This window comes from Strix uralensis, chromosome 4 (genome assembly GCF_047716275.1).
Source record: "Strix uralensis isolate ZFMK-TIS-50842 chromosome 4, bStrUra1, whole genome shotgun sequence".
Lineage (NCBI taxonomy): Eukaryota > Metazoa > Chordata > Aves > Strigiformes > Strigidae > Strix > Strix uralensis.
In genome coordinates this window covers 13,772,543-13,793,099 of record NC_133975.1, presented here as the reverse complement: position 1 = coordinate 13,793,099, position 20,557 = coordinate 13,772,543, and the positions used below count along the sequence as shown (strand labels likewise).

General features: G+C 38.3%; 1 protein-coding gene across 9 annotated transcripts in view; it reads right to left on the bottom strand.

Annotated features, from left to right (window-relative positions):
• Positions 1 to 20,557, bottom strand: part of PPP2R2C (protein phosphatase 2 regulatory subunit Bgamma) — a 201,576-nt gene that overhangs the window by 77,650 nt on the left and 103,369 nt on the right. For 3 of the 9 annotated variants that reach the window (XM_074865711.1, XM_074865710.1, XM_074865712.1), the window contains exon 2: positions 12,630 to 12,785. The exons of the other annotated variants lie outside the window; for them this stretch is intronic. In XM_074865711.1, the coding sequence (XP_074721812.1) occupies positions 12,630 to 12,642 (13 nt within the window). In that variant the 5' untranslated portion in view covers positions 12,643 to 12,785. The remainder of the gene's footprint in view (positions 1 to 12,629; positions 12,786 to 20,557) is intronic. 9 annotated transcript variants of the gene reach the window in all.

The window sequence follows — 20,557 nt, the reverse complement described above, 5'->3', positions numbered from 1 at the left end:
ACCAAAAATCAAATAACCAGCAAGACCCACAGGCAACATGCAGTGAGGAAACATATGTGAGACATAAGTGAAAGCTTTTATTGGTATATGAAAGCATTTTCATGAGCTTTTGCCACTATAACCTTCAGCTTCCTATACTTCTCTGCCTTTTTTTTGTCACCTCTTGCTGTGCACTGTCTGTCATAAGGTTCTGGTGGCATGTTCATTTTAATCACCTATAAGGCATCATACACTCTTGTGACACTGAAGTGAATAAATAACAGAAGGCCTTTTATTTTGAGAAGACACGACTAACTGCTCTTAGTCATGATGTATGTTGTACTGACCCAAATAAAAGACAGCCTCAATTCAATACAGTCCTTTGCTTCAAAGGCCAAATATTAATACATATATATTTTAAAAGCTCCTATGCGTCATCCTAAAGCTAACAGTCAACAGTCTCCCAATGCATAAATTCACAAAACACCATGCCTAAAACTAGAGCTGTCATGCTAGTTTTTCCTCCTCACAGGCTGCCTGCCACCCAGTCAGTGCTTTGCAGCAGCACTGAGACCCATTTCTGGACTTACATGGTGCAAATGGATAACATTTTAGTGCCCTTATTCCCTCATCTGCTTTCCTATAATTCATTCTGTGCGCAAAGGTTGAAAGTTCTGCCCCAGAACATGCTACTCTTGAAACACTGTCAGATGATTTAGGGTGGTTTTGGCAGACAGTGGTTTCTGAAGTTACATCAGCCCAGGTCTGTGCAATCATTTATATACTGGTAAGATCTAACTTAAGTCCATGTATAATTTCATACATGTTTTATTGCTAACTTCGCCTGTGGAATGGTCTTACATTAAATGTATCATATAATACTAGAACTCACTAAAATCAGGAGATACAATCTATTGAAAACCTAAAGAACACCGATACTAACCTAGGATATCATCTCAGAACAAAGCACTGTAAGTCCTGGCATGAGAAAATTTAGGCAGGCAGTTTCTGTGAAATATTTTAATATTACTTTATTAGATACCAAAAAAACACAATAGGTAACAAAGGGTAAAAGAGTTCTGGAGCAGGGCCTAAGCTTTTCAGTATTTTCAGACTACAGCCAGAGGACTGATGGAAGAAGATCACTACCACTCTGGCACCTGCCATTGTTTGGCAGAGCTGGGATACCACTTGGCATAGATGAAACCCATATTCTCTTAATATAGTAGTTCTAAACATAAACCTTTTAAAGATATTTAAAGATAGTAATAGGACAACAAGAGGACAATGGAAGGTTGGTCTTACGGCTACCTCTGTTACATCCCAGCTAAATTCTCTTCTTATATCAGTCTAGCAACTTTGCACAAGAACATTTATGCAGGTTTTTTTAATATAAATAACGTACAGATAAGATTTGCAATAAAGCTCATCATCCATTCCTCCTCACTAGTCTCTTTATTACCTTCATTAATATTGCTTTTCGGTCTACAGACCTGTGCCTTCCAGTACTTCCTTAATGTCTCTCACCTGAATAGGCCTGTGGGACAGGGTAATATTAAGTATGTTCACACGACTTTCCAGGATTTTTATGTATGCATCTACTCTCTGACTTGCAGAGATCATAACTGGAGCTTTAACAGTCCTTCTCTGGGAATCAACTAAATGCATACCAAGAGATGCAAATTTGCCTGGACTGGTGATAACACTTCAGTCTATTTAAGTGCATTCACAGTTCTCGGTAGCAGAAGTTGTTATTAAAAGAAACTCTTGGGAATCTATACTAAATTTTCACTGAAGCCCCCGTATCTTCACAGCCACCTAGATTGTATAGTTGCCTAAACACCACGCACATTAAAGAGATATGTGTCTTAAAGACTGGATCTTTAGGTTGTCATAATATGCTGCCCTGAAATTAAAATGAATGAACTTTAAATAAAAAACAACCCAAACAAAAAATGAACTACTAGGAGGGGGAAAGATGATTATTGTTTCCCATCTGTTTAAAGCAAAAAAAAAAAAGTGTACAAGAGCCATTTCACAAGTCTTCAGCTAGATCTGGAATTTAAGAAAAATAAATGTGTCAGTTGATGAATTACAAGCTTAATTACATCTGGGATAAGACATTTTAGAACCCAAAGGAAAAATTATTTGCTGAACGTCACTATGCTCAGATGCCCACCAGTGAGCAGTCCCTCCTCTATTCCAGGGTTTCAGTGAAGTCAACATACATGTCAACCACAGTAGAAGAAACACAAACTAATGAAACTGTGTGTAAGCTGTAATTACACTGTCTCAGTGAATGGCACTTGGGGTATTGTGAACAGATTGTACATGTTACTTCACACAGGGCTTAATGAAGCATTCCCTGTTCTACAAACTTCACCTCTTGATTTAATTAACCTTCATACCTATACATGCACTACCTACCAATCATAAATGTTGGAAAACCCTTAAATAAACTACAGTGCTTTCAAGCTACATTAGAAAAGTAACAGGAGTTCAGTTTGGCAGCTCAAAAGCGAACTGCAAGTAAATTGTAAGGTTCTTAGATCACAAAAACTCACATGGCGAATTTGGCCCTAAATCAGCTCTCCCAAACGTAAGACCTAGTCCCTTAAAATGAAATTGCAACAAAGCGGAATCAATTCATTCATAACAATAAAATCTATCTAAGATTTTACTAGAAGAGAAATAAACATTAAAACAGTCTAGGAGGCTCTATCTTATAGAAGACTTTTAGATATTAAAATATGTTCTCTTTTGCAGAACAAAATAGATGGCTAACTCGCAACTTAGGTTTGTAGGCACAGCTTTGCACAATACAAATATATAAATACATAAAACTATATCATTTTCACCAACTCTTAAAAATGGAAAGGACACTCATCATTATTGTCTCAAATGTAAAAATCATCGACTCGGAGACCACAGCAGTTTGTCTTTTAGAAGTTTAGGACTGAGCAGGCCTCCTGTTAGCCTGCATCTTCGTGTCTTCCAGTACCACAGGGGCTGCACTTTCCAGTCTTGCAGTTTGGATCAGCTTTAGAGCCTGGATTATATGAATTCTCTGCTCTAATAACTTATCGCAAAACACTGGGGCACTGCAAATAAATGGTGTTTTCCTGCTGACTTCAAAGAGTGAAACATGCACCAAACACAACCACTCATTTCATAATTTCCTCCCATACAAGTATAAATTCCTGCTCAGACTCTAGCACTCAAGGACAGATATCTAGAAATGCAAGAGAGGTTATGTCTACTCTCCTCTTGTGGTGAGAACGATCTGAAGAGGCAGGGAAACAGCAAAACCCTATTTCACAGTTTTCTACTAATGAGGGAACAAAGAAAAAGAATTGCATCTCTGAAAGGCACCTCAATGGCACAGGAGCTACCAGGGCTGCTCCTGGCAGGCAGGGCTCAGCTGAATTTACTTCACGAACATTTAGTAGCTGTGTAAACAACAAAGCAAAATTGACACACTTTCTCTGCTTCCCCAACGATTAAAGTTTGCATAACATACTTAATATTTTACTTCATTAAAAAATCAAGTTGAAATTACTTAATGCACAAATTTGAAGAACACTCGATAGTGATTCAGAGAATACAGGCTGCATTGGAGAAATATTAGTAAAGTCTTCACAACAACAAAGAGCAAATGAAAGCTGCGGAGATAATTTATGTGAACTCCAAAGTAATTTTAATAGTATCTCTCATAAAAAATTAATGTGCAAAAGTTAGCAAGCATGACCCAGAGAAGGAGAACCAGTGGACTGGATAGCAGTTGGCTAACGGATAAAAGGGAAAGTTTGCCAGCCACTGAAAATGACTCTGTTTGCATTTTAAAATTGAATCGTCTGGTTTTTCATCCAGTGCTAAAGATTTACATTACAAGCAAAAAGAAGTAGAAAGACCTCCCTACAAGCCTATGAAGCAATACGGATTGTTACTTCAAAAAGAACAAAACCAAAACCACATGTAATAAAGCACAAAAAAAAAAAATCAACAAAAAGCAACAGCATTTATGGTTACATTCTGTCACTCCAGAAGAGAGATTTCAAGGAGGGGGCAGAAACCTGTGTAATAGAGGCCATAAAGCAGGATTTTAAATTAACTGAGAACTCAGCCAACCTTGACAACTTAAACAGAAGGTACCAAATCTGTCTTTTTCCTTCACTGGAACTATGCTATTCAGTTTGCATGAGAATCTCAACCAATGTAAATGTCATTTTGGCATAAAGGATAATAATGATTGTATTTATGATATATCTCCAAGGCAGCATGCAATATCACTCACGCAAGTTAAAATGCGCCACAATACATGAAAATATTTAATATATTTTAAACCTGTACTATTTTTCACTTCAGTAGAAAATCTGCAGCCACTGTAAAGCAATACAGCTTTCTGTCCTATGCCATTTTATTGATGCAACCAAATGAACAAGTGTGTTGCTCATTAATGTAACAAAAGGAGTAGCTAAGCACACTTGCTTACTTCCCCACGCTGCTGCTAATTACTCAAGGGCCAGCCTTCACCATTGTTATTCTCTCCCTGACTCTCCGTCCTTGAGTCCCGGCTGCCTGGCAGTAATTTGAACCTCAAGATACAGAAAGAAATATTGCAATGCCACAGAGTGCCACACTCCAGTGAGACCAGGGACACAGAACAGCAAATGACAGTACAATTGATGTTGAACAGTTGGGGGACCATTTGGTACAGGATACACTTAGAGCCTGCTGCGGTGGTATCACAGATCCTATTGGCAGATTGTCCATCACTACCCAGGGCGGTGGCTCAGTTGACAGCAGGGATGCTGAAGGTCCCAATCCAGCTTTGCCTCTCAGCTGGCAGAAAGCAGAATTGGAACCAGTGCCTTCAAACTCCCCTGGGCTAAGTCTGAAATCAAATTCTCTCAGTTCCCAAGTTGCCTCAATATGGGTAGTGCACAGAAAAGGGTCCCCCCTCCTCCTGACATTTTCTCCCCCTCTTCTACAGCACTACCAAACAAGGTGGGCACTCACTCACAAGGCAGCTCCACACAGAGCTCAGCACAAGCTCAGGGAATCTGCTAAGAATCTGAACACATCTACAGCTCAGGAACCTCCACAGATTCAGTTGGGGTTTGAGTCCACATCAACCAGAATTAAGTCAGAATTGTGTTACTTTAAGTCAAGGCACTTCTGACTTGCATACTTAAGCACTCAGGGATCTTGTGTTTCAAAACAGAAGCAGTACCAATTTTATTTAGAAACCTCTACAGGCCATGTGGTACTTGGGAAGAGGCATTCCCATACTCTGAGATTTATACAACTGGTATAGACCCATTAACTGTGTCTGCACCAAAGAGGACTGAAAAGCAATACATTATCCAGGACTCTGCAATTCTGGAAGCCACAGGGCAGAAGCTGATGTCTCCTTGCACACTCCCATCCTCCTTGCACAACTGACTCAGACTGCCCTCACCGTACTTCACATTGTGGGAAGGTTGCTGCTATCCAACTGAGAAGGCAAGGCTGCTGCTACCACTTTACGCACTGAGATTCTTCACCAGATGTTCACAACTCTTGAAGGGCAGTATGAACAGCCAGAGCCCCATGCCAGGGACCTGGCCACAGTATCCTTCACTGCTGTAGTCCATACACTACTTATCACAGCTATGAATAGTCCCGGAAGGCTTAAAAAAAAAATCAAGAAAATGGTCAAAACATGGTGATAAGCATTCTTGTTCAAACAGTTATTTTCAACATTGAGAAAGCAGCTATAGCTTTTATAAACATCAACATGAAGATGTGGATTCCTGAGGGTGATCACTTCCTCAAAAGTCTGAAGTTCATGTCTTGTCTGCAACAGTGAAAGAGTAATACGTAGGGTATAATCCTTGATTTATAAGAATTCTGAACTGAACAGGTAGAGAATTAAGCTAATGGCAATTTTAACACCCTCAGATTCTGGTAACTGCAAATAAAGGAAATGTCTCTGGAGCTATGCTGGGCAGCACATTGCATTCATTAGTATAAAGGCGGGGTAAGTGCTAACAGCAAGGACAGTGGCTTCTCTTATTTCTTACAAAACAAAACTCTAGATTAAAAACATGCCAGAGTTCATGTACCTCAGAAGATGCTATGGTCTTCTGGGTTTATAATCAGACCCCTTTTCAAAGGCCAAAGCTGTAAACTAATTTATGACTTCTATTTTCTATTATGACAAAACGTAAAGCCAGTACAGCTGATATCTGGCTTCACAGTAAGGGCTTTTCACAGCCCTAACTAAAAAGCCTTTTTCCACTCTTACTGGTAGTATTACAGATCTTATTCAGTAACTAAACCTAGATTCCCCCTTCTTGCTGTTGTTGACAACAATCACAGGTGATAGAAACAACAGGTGTTTTGTTTCTCCTGGGACTGAAAAATTAGAGGTCAGCAAACCAAGGAGTCCTCCATTTGCTTGTTTACCATAAAAATAAAGCTTGGTCTACAAAAGCCAAATCTGTATCGTATGCATTGCTTCAGAGCGCAACTGATTGGAGACATTTTTACCCTGGTCTGCAATTTGACAATACAGTACAGAGCAGAATAAAGCAACAGACTTGGAAAAGCTATTTATAGTGCATATGCCCCAAGGAGATATAGCTAATAACTAATTCATTTCACATCACACATTTGAATGCAATATGAAAACTTCCCAGTTTCTTATCAGCACAGGAGAACAGACCCCACTGTGGCTTTAAAATAATTAAGGATTCTTTACCAAAACATTTTAATCAAACTAAGTCTCCACAGCAGTCTTTTCTTTCCCTGCCTTAGTATGTTTCCTTAAGAGGTCTGTGCCTATTAAAGTTTTGATAAAAGCATTTCACAACATAGTAGTTTCCCACACCATTAAAAATGAAGCTCATTTTCCTAGATAACACATTTGTTTATCGAATAGTTTTCTACAAGCTGGATTAAAATCCAAAATATCATTGGTCATATCGACAGGAAACAAATGGAACAATCTGCTAAAAAATTCAGTGAGCAATGCAACTGTAATATCTGCATATGAGGAGGTTTTGGGTTGGTTTAGTTTTTTGTTGTAGGGAAACCAGATCAGCTAAGTATTATGCTGTGGACTAGATAGCTGAATATTTTATTACAAATGATTAAGAATTAAACAACAGATAAGAAAGGAAGATAAGGATTTGTAATAGTCGAGAGACATCCATAACCACATTGAGCTTCCCTTCTGCTGCAACTGCATCAGAAACAAAGCAGCAAGCAGACACAATGCTCACCGCACTGATAGCTGCGTAATTTCGCCACACCCACAATTTTTGTTTTCTTTTTCTCTTCTTCCACATGCTGACACCAGGTGTTATAACAGCTTGACTTCAATGAGAGTGTCCGAAGAACAGTGTGGTTTCAGCCAATACTGGTGCCAAAGCTGTATCATAAATAAACCTGTAGGAGATGCTGCAAGGAGCCCCAGCTGCTGCTCCACAGGAGCTAAGACTGTCATGGGACTGTGCTAACTCTAACAGAAAAATAAGGGCCCTTGTGGATAAAGAAAAACCCCAAAACCTCCAAAAAACTCCACCAACACCATACACTGTCCTATGGCTCAAACACTTAGCAAATGATAACTCACTATGTAACCTGGGCTTTCTGTTACTTTTTAACTAAAAAGCAAGTTTTTGTTAACAGGGTTTATGCTTAAATTGTAATTAATTGCTATATGAAACAATGTGAATTAACTCCACCAATTTGTAATCCAGTGCCCCTAGGGCCCCTAGTTTTTACTGAGTAGCATCACAACATCCTAATTTTGTTTTTACCGCAGCAGAAGCAGCATGAAAATTATTTAAAACACACATTAAACAGAAGCCGTAACTAGACACTGTGAGCTTACACAGTCATTTATTTTGTTGTAGGTGCAGTGAAAATGCTAGGAAACAACAGGGAAGAATACATACATACACATCTTAATGACTTAAACATAACTGCCTTTCCATTAAGCAATCTGGTATCAAAAGTAGTTACCTTGTACATGGAATGCTTGTTTTCAAATTTATCAGTCATAAAGTTTAATGGGTAAAACATGGATAAACATATTCTAAATCCCTGATTAAATTTAACAGAAAGAATGCAGATCTCCTTCAATAACCCTTAAGGCCTTTTAGGTTTTGGAGGGTTTTTTTCTGCTTTAGCAGAATATTCTGATAGCATTAGGAAGTACTGCTCAGTGAGAGCTGAGCATCCACTTCCAGAATCAGACCTTTTTTTAGACTGTAAAAGGATACACTACTTTGTGCGTGCACATTGATTTTATTTAGGAAATGGAGAGAAGACGACCTGAGGTTTGCTCATTTTTAGGTTGGGGGAGGGCTTCTGGGATGTTTTTGTTCTGTTTTCACTTTTGGTGTTTATTTTATTATATTTACTGTATTACATGTTTATTGACCATGTGCTTTATTCTGAATCATTGTATTCATCAGAAAAGAAGTTATGTCCCCATTGCGAAGCAAATCGAGCAACAATATATTAACTACTAAGATTATTAAAGCAAGCTATCTAAATTATACTGGCAAAATGCAGATAACAAAAAAGTTTTAAAGTGAGGGCTTAAAAATAACTACTAAATAAAATAGCATCAGCAGCTTACAGTCAGATTTTAGTCTGAGCTAGAATATGTCCAGACTACATGCTACACAAGAACATGCAAAGACTCCACCCAACTTCTGAAGACAGAAATCACCTTAACTGTTTAGATTTCTAAATATATTGAGGGTACAACATCAGCTATTGAAAGGGATTGCCACTTTTAAATTTTTGCTCACATAGTATTTAAAAATTTAAAGAGCAAATCTTTTCTGTGTTTTCTTCTAAGGTCAGAATGATCTATTTTCCCAATGAAATTCCAAGTATTTCACTTTTAACTTTTATAACAAAGGAACAGTGCGTAAGTGTGTAAGTTGCCAGAAACTAAGTTCATTAGTTATTAAACTTGTATATTTTAATGGCAAAAAACAGCATAATCACTGCACAATCAAAGACACGTGATAGCACATCAGGTTTTTGGAATCTTTGATTATGCAGTGTGAGACTGCTTGTGTTAGCACCATCTCCATAATACAGAACAGTGAAAATATCTTTTGAAAGAGCAAGAAGAGAATGCTAAGAAGTGATCTCCTCCTGAATTGTATTTATAACCACTGCCCTGCAAGGGAACATGGTTACTGATCATCCTGTCTCCCTATGATGTACCAATACAGGATCCTGATGTACTAGTATATCAACTTGTCAGAAGTGGCTAGAGCAGCATTAAATAGCAACACAGCAAGCAAGCGTTCAATGATGTTACAGTGCTGAGCGTATATAAAAGTTTGTATCAGTATGCTGCTGCTGAAGAACCATCACTTTAGCTGCTAACCACATTGGTTGTGTTTTCAGATGGGAATGCAGTGAGATAAAATGAACCACTACAAAAGCAAACACCATGCAACAATATTATATTCACTCCTTGTATAGAACAGGGTAGAATAACAGTCCTGTTGCCTGCCCATTGGTGTGAGGAACTGAAGCCTCAACTAGAAACCCTCCATTGTACCAAATTCATGTTCTTGCCATGAATTTCAATGACATACCTGCTTATTCCTGTTTTTCTGCCTTGTCTCCCAGCATGTTTCCCACTCTGTACCATTTCACCAATGCAGCAAATCCATTAGATCCACTGGTTGCAGAGACTTCTGACTGCTCTTTCTAAATAGACCAGATTCACCTTCTGCATTAAATCCATGACTATCTTAATAACTGCTTTATCTCTAGAATCCCTTTCAACAGTTGAAAATACAAATTAACTTTTCTCTCCTTACATTGTAAGGTCTCTCTGTCTTAGTGTGTGCTTATTACATAAGCGCAACCAGTCCTCTCCAAAACCAACTTAGAGATGTCTTTCACTGAACACTTCAAACCTGCATCCTCTCCTGCTTGCTTCCAGTGATACTTGTCCTCAGCCCTTTGTGCTGAAGAGTTGGAGCTAGTAAGCTGATCTGTGTATCATCATACTCTAACTCAAACTAGTATCTAGATGGAGCATCTTGAGTTTCATTAAAAACATTTAGTTATTTATGAAGACCTTTTAAATAAAGGGAAAACTTTTGGGTCAACCTCTCAAAAACAATGATAGAAGAAACTCATTTGTCATGCCTCTGTTTCAATACACATTTCTATACATTTAATTAATTCATTGAGTGACTACTAATGTAAAGTAAAATTAGCTCGTGCTTACACAGCTGAATACAAAAGCAGCTCACAAAAAAAATCATGAGCAAATTTCTAACTTTTCCTGACTTTTGCGTACTTGACTTCATTAAACATGTTTCTCACTTAACATTACAAATGTCCCTGGATCTCAGGTATTTCTGGTCTGTAATTAGTGACTATTAAATCCCTTTTATTTATTAGCTGGATTTTGAAACTATCTTCAGCATTTTACTACTGTTATAGTACTATCTATACTAACAGAAATCTGTCATGCCACAACAGCCCTAGTCTTGCTGCAACACGTAAAGGAAAGCCTGAGCCATCCTCTCTTCTCTCCATTATCAGAGGCTGGAGGATATCCTGTCCACATCCAGCACTTCCACAGTAGGCATTAAACTCCAGAGCCTTACGCCAAAGCATATGGTTAGCTTTAATTTTCTTTGTCACCTCCCAGACATTTCCAGTGTGGTGTCTACTGTTTCTCTTGTAGAAGGAACCTCTTTCAGGACCTTTTCTGACTAGCAATTATTTTGTTGGCAGTATTTTCCTAAAAATTGTAACTAAAGAGAGGAGCATGATACTTTATAACCTAAAATCATCATTAAATAACATCATAATGTTCTAAAACAAAGAAAATGAATTTACTTCACCCATATGCTTTGATCTGCCAAATGATGAATAGATAGATGTACAATAGATATAAAGACTTATCGCAAAACACTGGCAGTGGACAAGGAAGGGAAGCATTTGACACAGACCACTACAGGCCAGCTGAATGTCATCATAGACAGTATCACAACCCAGCAAAAAAAGATGTACTCATCTTCCTGTTCCGCTAATGATACGCACAGAAAACTATCAATTGTCTGTGTGCCAAATGTGTGAACTGTTGTTGCCAATTGAAAAGATAGACATATTCTTCAATTATTTGCTGTATTTTACTAATTGGACAGGAGAATTATGGGAACCTTTCATTAACCTCTCAGCAAGTACATATATTTTAAAATAATTATATTCAAAATGAGAACCATCTGTAGATTAACTCTGCAAGGCTGAACACCAGTGGCATTCATTCTTTAAATCTAATCTTCTTTTGCCAGACAACAGAAAACAGATGTAGCAACTTCAAAGCCATATGCAACTTGCAAATTGTGCATGACCTACAGAATTCTTTATTGTGGCCAGCTGATGATTTAGACTGTGGTTGGTATAGGAACTCCCTTAGCAAGACCCGGACATTCACAAGGGGCCAAATGTGCCAGCCAATCTGAGCTTGCAACCATCCATTCCAGATTCCAGATGCTCTCCCAAGTACGTGCACTAAGGAGAAGCCACTGAAAGGTTTTGTATCTAGGCACAACAGCAAAATAACGATAAAGCTCAATATTTGAAGGTGGAGGCAGTGAACAGCCACAGCCCAGCATGTAGCATGAAGGAACCAACAAGACAAATGCAGGAAGCACTCCCCCATCCCGTCTTTGGGTAAAAGAAAAAAGACAGCTCTGAAGTCTTTTAACACAATATCTAAACCATTAAAAATCAGAATTTTAATAGCCTATGTGCAATTGGATTAATATTCAACCAGTGTCACGCTCAAATAAGACAATTTTAAAAAAATGCTTAATCAGTCTCAATTTTTAGATGTCATGGACAATCCAAGCAGAATAATATATTCTGTTAGATATCAAAGTCTTTTAAAACGTGAACCAGCACCCCCGCTCCAAAAACATCTTGAAACTGGTAATATTAAAGTTATCTCCCTATAGTTCAGAAAAGACACAGGTAGAAGACAGAACATTTTCCCATCTAAAACAAAAGCAAAGAGAAGTTCTGACCTCAGAAAGCAGGCCAGTTGGCACTGAGATTGCTTGCTCATTCCAACAGCTAGCTGAGATACCAAAGTAGATATAAAGAAACCTAATTATTAACTATCATTTAGAATAGTACTTTATTGATCTGTTTTTTTTATTTTGATGAAACAGCTGTTATTTTATAGTCAAAATCTATGCTTTGTTAGAACACAGTCTGTTTTCATTTTATGACTGCTCAGCATACAAAGTAAAATGAAAATACGTCAAAAAGGAAGTGGAGTTTTGTTTTAGGTTTTCACTTTTTTTCTTTTCCATGGGTAGTAAAACCAAATAAAGTTGTGCTGCCAACAGTCCCACTGTCTACCTGCCACTGAAGGCATGTTTGTAAATCTCAGGAGAGGCTGTTTCCCACCAAGCTGCAGACTCGTAAGGAGCTGACAACATCAAATCCCAGAGCCAGGCCAGAAGTCTCTTTCAATTAATTGGTACTGATGAAAAGATAGTCCACAACAATGGGGACAAACCATACTGTCACAACTACCCAAAAAGCAACAGAATCAAGAGTCAAATGAGATCAAAAACGGTTAGTATACATGACTGTACCTTGGTCTATCATTTGGAAGATATAATTTATCAGTGCAAACAGTGCAGCTTGTCTACTATATTTAGGGCTAAACCCAGATGGATTCAGTCAAGGAAATCTGAGGATTCTAGATGCCACCAGAGTCGCCTTGCGCACAAGCTTCCTTATAGCTTTCCCTAAAAAACAAAGAAATTCAAGACAAAAAAATGGTGAAAACTTTCCTCATCTAAGGATAATTTTTCAAGCAGGAACAAAACTGTTGACCCTGTAAGCAAGCAAGCACCTTGTTCTCCCAATCACTTTCAATAACAGAAAAATACTTCCTCAGTGGACATTCCCAGCCCAGATCTTTCTAGCATCTGCAGCCCAGATCTTTCTAGCTCCTATATTCACTTCCATCAGTGTAATTAGCTGAAATTCAAGAGAGTTTCCTCTCTCATACTCTTAAGCCCATAGAAGTAGGTACTATTTTTAGAATTACCAGAGAGATGCTGATACTAAGTCATTGAAATAATTAAGTATCTTGAAAATTCCTTAGTGTGAAACCCACTGTACAGCTGTTGAAGGGATTCAACTCAGATCAGTTTACCCTCCATCAACAGCAGTTCAACAGAATGCTTGTTGAAGCAGGGTTTTAAGAAACATTAACTGCTTCAGTCAGTAAAATTTAAAATGGAGCCCAGAAAAAAAGTCTACAGGATCTAGAGAACAGGTGCTCTTTCCCTTTTAAAGGTAGGATCTTCCGAATGAAAAATGAAAAAGTGGTAAGGAAGAAAAAAAATCACACAAGCATACAAATAAAATGTTCTATTTTAGAGAAGTAAACTGTATTTCTGTCATCAGAACGTAAGGAGAGGAAGTTAAGGAACCCATTCTATATTAATAATGATACTCAAAAGTAGAGCAGCCCAAACTATCAACCCCTCAATCCCAGGTGGGTATAACATCAAAGAGAAAACAACATGGATCTGTGTAGAAATATGTATCTTTCACTTTTCTTCAAAAGCCTTTCTTTTCTAGAAAATACATTGGAAAGAAAATACATGCATGTACTGATTAGGGAAAAAAAAAATCTATTATACATGCCAGGATAGTTTCAATGATTATTTACACATGCTTATATTTAAATTTGCAGAGCCTTGAAATTCAGAAAGATGAAGTGCTGTATCAAAGCAGTCCTTTTTATGAAGGCATTTGTCATTATGTGAATCTAGTCCAGACAGCAACAAGTCCCTTCAAGTTAGTTACTCCGGTGTGCATCTGCATGCATTGTACTCATGATAGTTTTCTTTCTACTTACATTTGAACTATTAAAAGCAGTACTTTTAATAAATGGTGAATCTGAATAAAGCCCCCATTACTCTTTTGGTGGAAATGAGGCAAGTCCTCTGGGTATGTAGACCATCATATCTCTTATAATTACCAAAAGCAGTGGAGCTATGATACTTACACCACCAGGGGACTGGCATATATCACTATTTGCAAAGATTCAGTATAAGCAGTGAAGAACTATCAGTATGTGTATAAAACATGTGATAGGTAAATAAAGTGACATGTAGCAACCCATGTCTTTGGACAACAGATCAGTGCACAGGGTATTCTTCATATAACCAAACTTAAATACACTTCCTATCTCTTACATTGCACTTTCCTTAAAAAGGCAGAACTCTACTAAATGAAATCCCGTCCCTTATGACTCGCCTTACAAGCTGGGTGGCAGATAGACATGAGCAATTATTAGCGAAGGGCAATTTCTAAGTGAAGTCATATAGGAATATATGTGTACTTTAGATGTGACCCCAAAAACTACTAAAATCAGTATCTTTTATAGATGTTCTTGCAAAAAGTATCAAAATGCAAGGGCCGCTGCAGAAAATACTTTCAAGATCTTGAATATTCTTGTCTACTTTTTGGCTTAAGAATTTTAGATGCTCAACACTTAAAATTGTATGATCAGTGACTGTGGTGCTTGAATAAAGAATAAATTAATTTATCTCTAGATCATCTGTGCTACCACTGGAAGACCTCATCTAAGCGTTTATTTGCAGCAGACAACTATACGAGAACTCTGACAGTTGTATTTCTGTCATTTCCCTAGGAGCCAGCTCCACATTTACATGTCAAACCGTCATCCTTTAATAAACTCACTATATATCCATCGAGTGAAAACCTGGACCAAAGACATAATTGTCATTTAAACACTGGCAATGGGCTTATGAGCATTTTGATTTCATAATCATCTTCAGGATGACTTCCACTGTATTTTTAATATCCACAATGGTTACAGATTAGTATTACTTTCTCTAAGTGCCCTCTATACATTTTCACTGCAAGCCACCAAAGACTATGTCCAAGAACAACTCTCATTGTTTGCTCTCCCTCCTGTATTTACAAATTTATTACCAGATGAAGATAAGAATCAATATAAAATATCCCACATTTATTATAGTGCAAAACTATCTGTTCTAATGTCTGTAATGCCATAATGACTGCTGGTCATTCGTATGTATCTTGTAACTTAGTATATAGTTCTTTAAAATAAGTTGAAGAACACTAGTAAACAATAAAGAGCTCATCTGAAAACATTAGAAGAGAAAACATTAGTGAACTACGCCATTAAAACTGTATTTGTAAAAAGAGGGCATGCTTAAAAATTTTATCCCCTGGATGTCTGGTTTTTTATATACTCAGAGATTCAGTGGCAACTAACAAATGTGAAACAACCACACATTAAAAATTTGGCTATCAAAAACCATAAACTCTAAAAAAATCTCTTGATCCATACAGATTTTTCTAGGAGTTTAATTTCACTGAAAAACATGCGAGATTGTCCCATGAGTATGTGTTTAAAGCATAGATTTGACATAAATAAAAATTAATAACTGACCTAAAAAGACTTTAGCCCGTTTAGCTAAACACTCAATGGGGAGCACTCCATGTTCCACGTATTAGGATGCAGGAATCCCAGTGCAATAAATTAAGACTTACTTACAAGGAAGAGTTTTACTTTTCTTCGGTTTGCTATGACAAGTCTTTTTTGCTCTGATTTGTTTTGTTTTTTTTTTTTTTTTTTTTGGTACTATCTTGGAAGGTGGATTTTTCATTCTGTTTGATGAACTGATGAACATCTTCCTCTTGATCTCTTGCAAAGTCATGTACCACATGCTTAGAAATCTGCATTTTCTAAACATCACAGCTGACTGCTTTACTATTCTGGTGGCATGTACACAGCATGCTGAGGTTTACCTGGATGTCCAGTGACAATGAGGAATTCAAACACTGAAACAGAGCTATTACAGAGGTGGAAAAGTTCATGGTCTCTACCAGCATCATTTAAAGCCTCTCCAAGATTCAACTTCCATCATTTAGTTACTATTCTTAGTCAAACCCTTGATGCCTAGGAGGTGGTTTTGTTCACGCACAGTGAGAGAACAGATATCATTCACCGCCAGCATTATTACCTGCATACAGAAAAAGAAGGGGTACCACATAAGGCTCTGGGAAAGAAAACAAAAGCTCTCATGACACTTCTGGGAGCAACAGGCAAAAGGCTTCTTCAGGAGATCCTACTACCCACTGGGAAAGGATTGTGCCACTGTATTGTACAAAGCACACAGACAAAAAGCACTCCTAGAGGAAATCTTTACTTTTTTTGTCTAGTTATTTCCAAATTCAAATATGTGTTTTCACATACTTACTCTTGTCAGGTGCACTGCCTAGATTTTGATGGCCTTTTAGTATGTAGCACTTTTACAAACGTGATTTCTAACTTGAAATTTTAAAGTTTTATTTGTGGCATAGCCATGACTTTGGAAAGAAGTTGTTTCGTATAGAAGAAGCAGTATCTTTTTTTTGTCCTGTTGATAGAGTTGCAGGCAGGGTGGGTAGGAAAACAACCTTGCCTTCAAGCAGACAAGAGCTTCTTAAAACCTGCAGAAGACCCACAAAAGTCCATCCTCCCTTTTTGGATAGTTCATCTATCAGAATATACCTCTCTCTAACTACCTTGTCTTTCTTTTATCCTTGGATCACTGCAGCTACATATCAGCACCATTATGACTTTAAAATCCTTCTACATTATCTAGCTGTCTTTCAGAATTTTCTGATTAGCCAAACAGCAACACTAAAATTGAGAAGGCAAGTCGCAGAGTCTGGTAGTCTTCCCCTAGCAAATAATATACTGTCAGAAACATACTACCATTTAGTAGCACAACGCAAAACAATCAAAAATGGCCACAGAATAAAAATACCTTGTAAATTTTAGCTGGAAATTACCAATGCCTTTGGGATGCTAAAAGAACATGAAGAAATTAGTCCAGTGATTCAATTTTTATCATCATCCTGAAAAAGGACTACTACCATTACCATCATTACTAGCATTTAGTTACACATTAGAATATATATCATAAACACAGACTGTGATAAATATTTTCTTGAAACTCTAATTCTGCTGTTCCCCCAACCTCTATAGATTTTCAAGCCAACAATAGCTGCTCTTTTGATTACAGCTCTAGCCTGTGTGACCAATTTCTTGTTCTGGGCTGAATCATCACAAAAGCAAGCTGATTGGTTAAAAAAAAAAAAAGCTGAATACCATAGCAACTGACTCGCAGCCTTGCTAACATACAGGAAGAATATTTTACTTGAACAAGAGCTACAAGTGAAAACACCAGGCCAAAAGCAGATCTGGCATAGTACCAACAACACAACAGAACCACAAAAGTTGCTTAACCCCTCCCCAATCTTTTCCCTGTACTATCTTTTGGGTAGCAGCAAATCTTCAGGTTCTTATTAAAATACAGTACAGGGAAGAAGAAACAATGTGTGCTATAGTATTGATTCTGCATATATATCTAGACACTGCAGACTCTTTGCCAAAACAAACAGGATTAAATTTTGAAAAATCAAGTCACGGAAGCAGAACAATAATAGAGCTTGATCTTTACTTTTAATTAATAATCATATCACTACATATTTAAAAAGATTAAAACTGTTTAAAGAAACACCTCTAAATATATGTAACTCTACACTGTCCAAGTTAATGACTACTTTTAGCTACACATCAAAGTAGACAAGATATTGATAATAAAGACAAACACTTACTGACAATACCCTCTAAGAATTGCATCAGGTCTCTAAGGAATACGCTTGAAGCAGCCTATTGCTCTGTAATAACACTAAGAGTTTCTGCTGGGTTTAAATGGCAAGGTTTTGGTGGCAGGGGGGCTGCAGGGGTGGCCTCTGTAAGAAGAGACCAGGAGCTGCCCCCATGTCAGACAGAGCCTGTTCCAGACAGCTCCAAGACAGACCCACCACTGGCCAAAGCTGAGCCCATCAGTGACACTGGTGGCACTTCTGTGATAAGGTGTGTAAGAAGGGGTAAAAAAAACCTACAGAACAGCAGCTGTAAGAAAGGAGTGCGGAAATGTGAAACAGCCCTGCAGACACCAAGGTCAGCGAAGAAGGAGGGGGAAGGAAGTGCTCAAGGCGCTGGAGCAGAAATTCCCTTGCAGCCCATGGAGAAGACCATGGTGATGCAGGTTGTCCTCCTGCAGCCCGTGGAGGACCACAGTGGAGCAGATATCCACCCTGCAGCCCACTGAGGACCCCACACCAGAGCAGGTGGAAATGCCCTAAAGGAAACTGCAGCCCATGGAGAGCCCACACTGGAGCAGGCTCCTGGCAGGAGCTGTGGCCTGTGGAGAGGAGCCCACATAGGAGGAGGTTTTCTGGCAAGAACTGTGGCTTGTAGGGGACCCACACTGGAGCAGTACATTTCTGACAGACTGTAGCCCGTGGAGAGGACACATGCTGTAGCAGTTTTTGAGGTACTGCAGCCCAGGAAGAGGACCCACACTGAAAAAATTAGTGAAGGACTGACTGCATCCCCTAAGCGGGACCCCATGCTGGAGTAGAGGAAGAGCATAAGAAGTATCATCACAGAACCACAGAATCAACTAGGTTGGAAAGGACCTTGAAGATCATCTAGTCCAACCATCAGCAGAGACAAAGTGTTATGGACTGACTGTAACCCTCATTCCCCATACCCCTGAACTGCTTGGGGTGGCAGGAGGTGGCAGAAAAGCCAGGAAGGAGTGAAGTTGAGTCTGGGAAGAAAGGGGGTGAGGGGAAGGTGGTTTTAGTTTGGGGGGGGGTTTGTCACTAACCTACTATATTTTTAATTAGCAATAAATTAATCTTTCTGAAGTTGAGTCTTTTTTGCCTGTGACAGTAATTGATGAGTGATGTCACTCTCCTTATCCTTTCATCTTATTTTCTTCCCCTGTCCTGCTGAGGAGGGGGAGTGAGAGAGCAGCTTGCTGGACACCTGGCAGCCAGCCAAGGTCACCCCACCACAGAGTTCTTTCATTTGAGGAAAGCAGAAATCTCTCCTAGGCAACTGCAGCTATGAAGTCTTTGCTTTGAAGCAGACAAGTCCATCTGTTCTAGGTCAGCTATAATAGGTTTTCAGTGCATTGCACAGCGAAGAATTACAGTCCTGTCTCTTCTCCACCATGTTTGGGGTGGCTTGTTCTCTGGAGACTATTTGACGCATAATAAGGACCTTCACAGAGTTTGGCTTTATAAGCCAGAAGAAAAGTCAGCTCTGTTCTTCTCTGTGCATTATTTATGAGGCATTCAAAATTTGCTATGAAGTAACATCAAGTCAAGATGACCAGGTACATCACCGGCAGTACAGCTACCTCAACAGCTTCTAATATTAGGGCTAATTTTTAAACTGAAGAAGTCTGAGTTAAGTACATAACTCCACAGTATCAAATTAATTTACCTGATCTCTATAAGCATCATTCCTTATGCTTTCACTGGCATTAAGGAGTGCTGTAAGCCAACTACACCTATGAAAACCCAAACACTTTTTTGCAGTTAAAATGAGAGGAAGAGACTTACTTTGGGTTCCTGAATCTGAAAACAGTGGCCTGATTTTCTGTTAACGAAATAATGAACTATGAGGTAATGTTTTTGTTAATATTATTTTTTTTGATCTGACAAGAAACAGCCACAAAATTCTTAAGGTCTTCTGACCTTCAAACTCATGCAGTCTCACAGCGAGTCTATGGTCCCAGGAAATTCTTCCACCAGAGACCACAGATCTTGAATTAACAAAACATACTTTGTTTTTTGGAGGTCATTTCATCATAATGGTAAATTGCTTGATACATTCTACTCATGTTGATGAAAATGGGCACGTTTCTGTTGTCTCAGGTCTCTGATATATCATAATTCAGTCATCAAATCAGCCTAATTGAAATCATACATTTGTGCTCAATATGTACATATCTCAAAGTATGACTGTATTCGTAATACATAAGGTGTATACAGACTCTGTAACAGACCACTGAGAACTATGTACCCACCTCAGAAAGTATGCATGTCCTTTATCTTCCAAAAGATATTTGCTTTATTTTAAAGTCACATTTTTATTTAAATCACATTCTAGAAAACAGTGCAAAATTCCCTAGTTTGGCTCCATAAACAGCATATACTTGTCATTTTGGTATCTCAAGTAGAAGTACAAAAAGCAGGAGAAAGACAACCCAAGAAACATAGCAAAGCTACACTCAAAGTTTTAGTCACCTTTGATTTTAAAACACAGGAGCTTGCAACACTTCCCTTACTCAACAGATACGAATGCTTGATGGGCTGATCATAAAAGAGAGCTCGCTCTTGCTCATTCCTCATACTTTCAGAATGGCAATTTTTGTTGAGTTTGTTTTGATATACCTTGGTCTTGTTTATAAGGAATGAAGCAAGGAATTTTTTTTACTTGAGCTGCTATGCAACAATTCACACAGAGAACATCACCTGTTTTCTGAAAAATATGAAATGATACTCTGTGATTAGTATTACTCATGCAAGCACACTGTGTCCAAAAAAGCACCATACATATATGTACATTGGAGATACTGACATGCTGCCGTAAATATGG